Source organism: Limulus polyphemus, unplaced genomic scaffold, assembly GCF_000517525.1.
Source record: "Limulus polyphemus unplaced genomic scaffold, Limulus_polyphemus-2.1.2 Scaffold6138, whole genome shotgun sequence".
Lineage (NCBI taxonomy): Eukaryota > Metazoa > Arthropoda > Merostomata > Xiphosura > Limulidae > Limulus > Limulus polyphemus.
This window is the reverse complement of record NW_013671748.1, coordinates 3,076-6,302: the sequence shown is the minus strand read 5'-3', so window position 1 is coordinate 6,302 and position 3,227 is coordinate 3,076. Positions and strand designations below refer to the sequence as shown.

Genomic DNA, 3,227 nt, shown 5'->3' with positions numbered 1-3,227 from the left:
AGTTAAAGTATTATATATGTGTGTGAACATGTTACAGTTAAAGTATTATATATGTATATGTGTGTGTGAACATGTAATTTTAATTGTTCATTATACACTTTCTACATCATTCTGTCATAACATCAGATGTAAATAACATTTTATCCATCATTTCTCGTACCGAAAAATAACAAATATATTTTAAAACAATGTACACATTCATCGTTGGTTATAAGAGTAGCTGGAATTATTTAACTCAAACTTTAAACTAGACTATACGTATAACCGCGTCGGCCCGGCATGGCCAGGTGGTTAAGGCACTCGACTTGCAATCTGAGGGTCGCGGGTTCGAATCCCCGTCACACCAAACATGCTCGCCCTTTCAGCCGTGGGGGCGTTATAATGTGACGGTCAATCCCGCTATTCGTTGGTAAAAGAGTAGCTCCAGGAGTTGGCAGTGGGTGGTGATGACTAGCTGCCTTCCCTCTAGTGCTAAATTAGGGACGGCTAGCGCAGATAGCCCTCGTGTAGCTTTGCGCGAAATTAAAAAACAACAACGTATAACCGCTGTACATTTTGGATTTATTAGATGCAGTTTATCTTCAAAAGATACGCTTCTTATCATCTCTTTTATTGTCTCAATTCTTAACCGAATAACTGAAATAAGATTGACAAAAATAATCTATACAAATGTTGTTAGTTTATATACTCATTCATGTGATAAACTTTAGTCATGTTATAAAAAATAACCTTTAGTGATGTTCTTGTTTTGGTTTTGACATCCTTATCATAGTTTAGAGAGATTTCATTGTCTAAAGCGTAAAAGTGTAGGAAATGCAATAATAGATTCTTATCATGATGACGACCCTTGCTAATTACTGTTACACAGAGAGTAACTGACAACCAAGAAGACATTATGCTTTGTTTTAATACGAACTGTTCTTAAAAATATCAGTAATTTCTGGAAAGCGTTTGAAGAATAATAAGAAATAACATAAGAATATCACGTTAGTTTAATTAGTTCAGCAAAGCTGGATCTCAGAGCAATGTTTAATCTGTAATATATTTATCTCTTGTATAGTTATATTGAAGCTAATCTTCCCCCCTTTCAGATATTGCAAATACATTAACATTTCCATTTCTGACTTGGTCTCTTATAAGTATATTGCCATTTCCTTTTCTGACTTCGATTTATGTATGTTTATGTTCTACTTTATGACTTCGATTTATGTATGTTTATGTTCCACTTTATGACTTGGATTTATGTATGTTTATGTTCCACTTTATGACTTGGATTTATGTTTGTTCATGTTCCCCTTTCTGACTTGGATTTATGTATGTTTATGTTCCACTTTCTGACTTTGATCTATGTATGTTTATGTTCCACTTTATGACTTGGATTTATGTTTGTTCATGTTCCCCTTTCTGACTTGGATTTATGTATGTTTATGTTCCACTTTCTGACTTTGATCTATGTATGTTTATGTTCCACTTTATGACTTTGATTTATGTATGTTTATGTTCCACTTTCTGACTTGAGCTCGTGTAAACATACTGACATCCCTGTTTTTATTAATTCGGTTGGTGTATCTTTAACGATATATTTTTTTTTACTTGAGTTTACGAAGGTATGCTGACATCTGTCTTTTTCAAGTAAACAATGACCAGAACGTGGAGAGACTCTCCATCATTGTTCTTCACCCAAGTTTCTGATCTCAAGGATCCATTGTTCCATTCACAGTTTAATGAGCAGATTATGGATCGCATGAAATCCAGAAGCCATGAATTTTCTTAGAACATCAGAGGTCAAGACCTGTAGTCCTGACCTCTCTTCGACGTCCTAAGTGGGTTGCCTGTACAGTTATAACACATCTTACAGTTCACAGTAACCAAGTATTGATTGATTTATGATATTAATACGTCTACGTCATCACCATGGTGATTTGGTGTAAATACGGGGAGGGCCTGAATTGTTTCGAAACTTTCACCCCACCAATGCAGAATCTAATATCCATTTCTTTTTTAAACACCTCTGAGGTTTTCCCCTGTAGCACCTTCACTATAAATAACTCTGTTTACCTTTAGGTGTTAGTGCATCACGGGATCTGAATGCAAGTTTAAATTTAGCCCATTACGAGCTGATCGTGTAATATTCAATACGTTTGGAAATTGATGTTGGTCGTATGTTATCTATAAAAAAAAATATAGATTAATACAGGAATATGTTTCCAATATCATAATGCACTCAAACATAACGTTTAGAGTAATATTTCTTGCTCAGCATACGAAAGCCAGGTTAAATCAAATAATTAATTATTCTAATAATACAATACCATTAACACGTGCTCGCACATTTGTTCATCCCAAGCTATAGTTGAAACAAACTTCATCATAGTAACGATGTCTGCACTTGTAATTTCTTCTTCTATTTCATACGACCACACTCTGTTAAATAAATCTTCACAGACGAGACTTTTGCGCTTAAAGTCCAAGTCCTTCAGTTGAGCTTCTAAAACAATTAGCAGGAAATAAAACGTTTCTTTCCAGGCTTCGCAAATGTCAATTACAGTAGCATGGATTGTGTCTGGAGGGAAAAGTTTCTGTAGGGCTAGTATTATTCCAAACATTTCGCTCCCTGGACCTCCTCCTATGGAACAGATTTTCAGTGTAGAGCTACGTTTGATGATTGTCTCTTGGAATAAAACAGATGTATTGTATAGAAACGTAAAAAGATATTCTGCTATTGCAGTATGAAACATAGCAAACTTGTATAAGTAAGCTATACGGTTTCTTACATCTCCATAGTCCACAAAAGTTGTTCCACTCCTAAGAGATTTAACTAGGTAGGCTCTTCGAACTTCAGCTATTCCCCGAGATACTTGAGAACCTAAATATGAGAGTGATGCTATTCCAGTTTCTTGGTGTAATTTGTCTAACTCACGTTCCAAAACTAGTGAATACACACTGTTGATTGTGTTGGCCATGGTAAACCGATCTGAAAGTTTACCCTTCACTGGCATACGAGCTAAAATGATAACACACTAAATTGGTGTAGAGTTCGAACCAGGAAGATAACGTTAATACAAAGACAATGTCTAGTCAGCGATAGTTTTAGATATGCGCACAGAACCTTAGGTAATATCGCGTAGTGCTTAAATATATAATTATCGAGAAAAAACGTGATGTTAACTGAAAACTTGATTAAACAGTTGGAATAAAACATGTGACGTTTGATAATGGTAAGAAAG

General features: G+C 35.1%; 1 protein-coding gene across 1 annotated transcript in view; it reads right to left on the bottom strand.

Annotated features, from left to right (window-relative positions):
* Positions 1–2,963, bottom strand: part of LOC111089406 — a 5,160-nt gene extending 2,197 nt beyond the window's left edge. The window contains exon 1 of the mRNA XM_022401843.1: positions 2,313–2,963. Within this exon, the coding sequence (XP_022257551.1) occupies positions 2,313–2,963 (651 nt within the window). The remainder of the gene's footprint in view (positions 1–2,312) is intronic.
* Between the last annotated feature and the right edge of the window lie 264 nt (positions 2,964–3,227).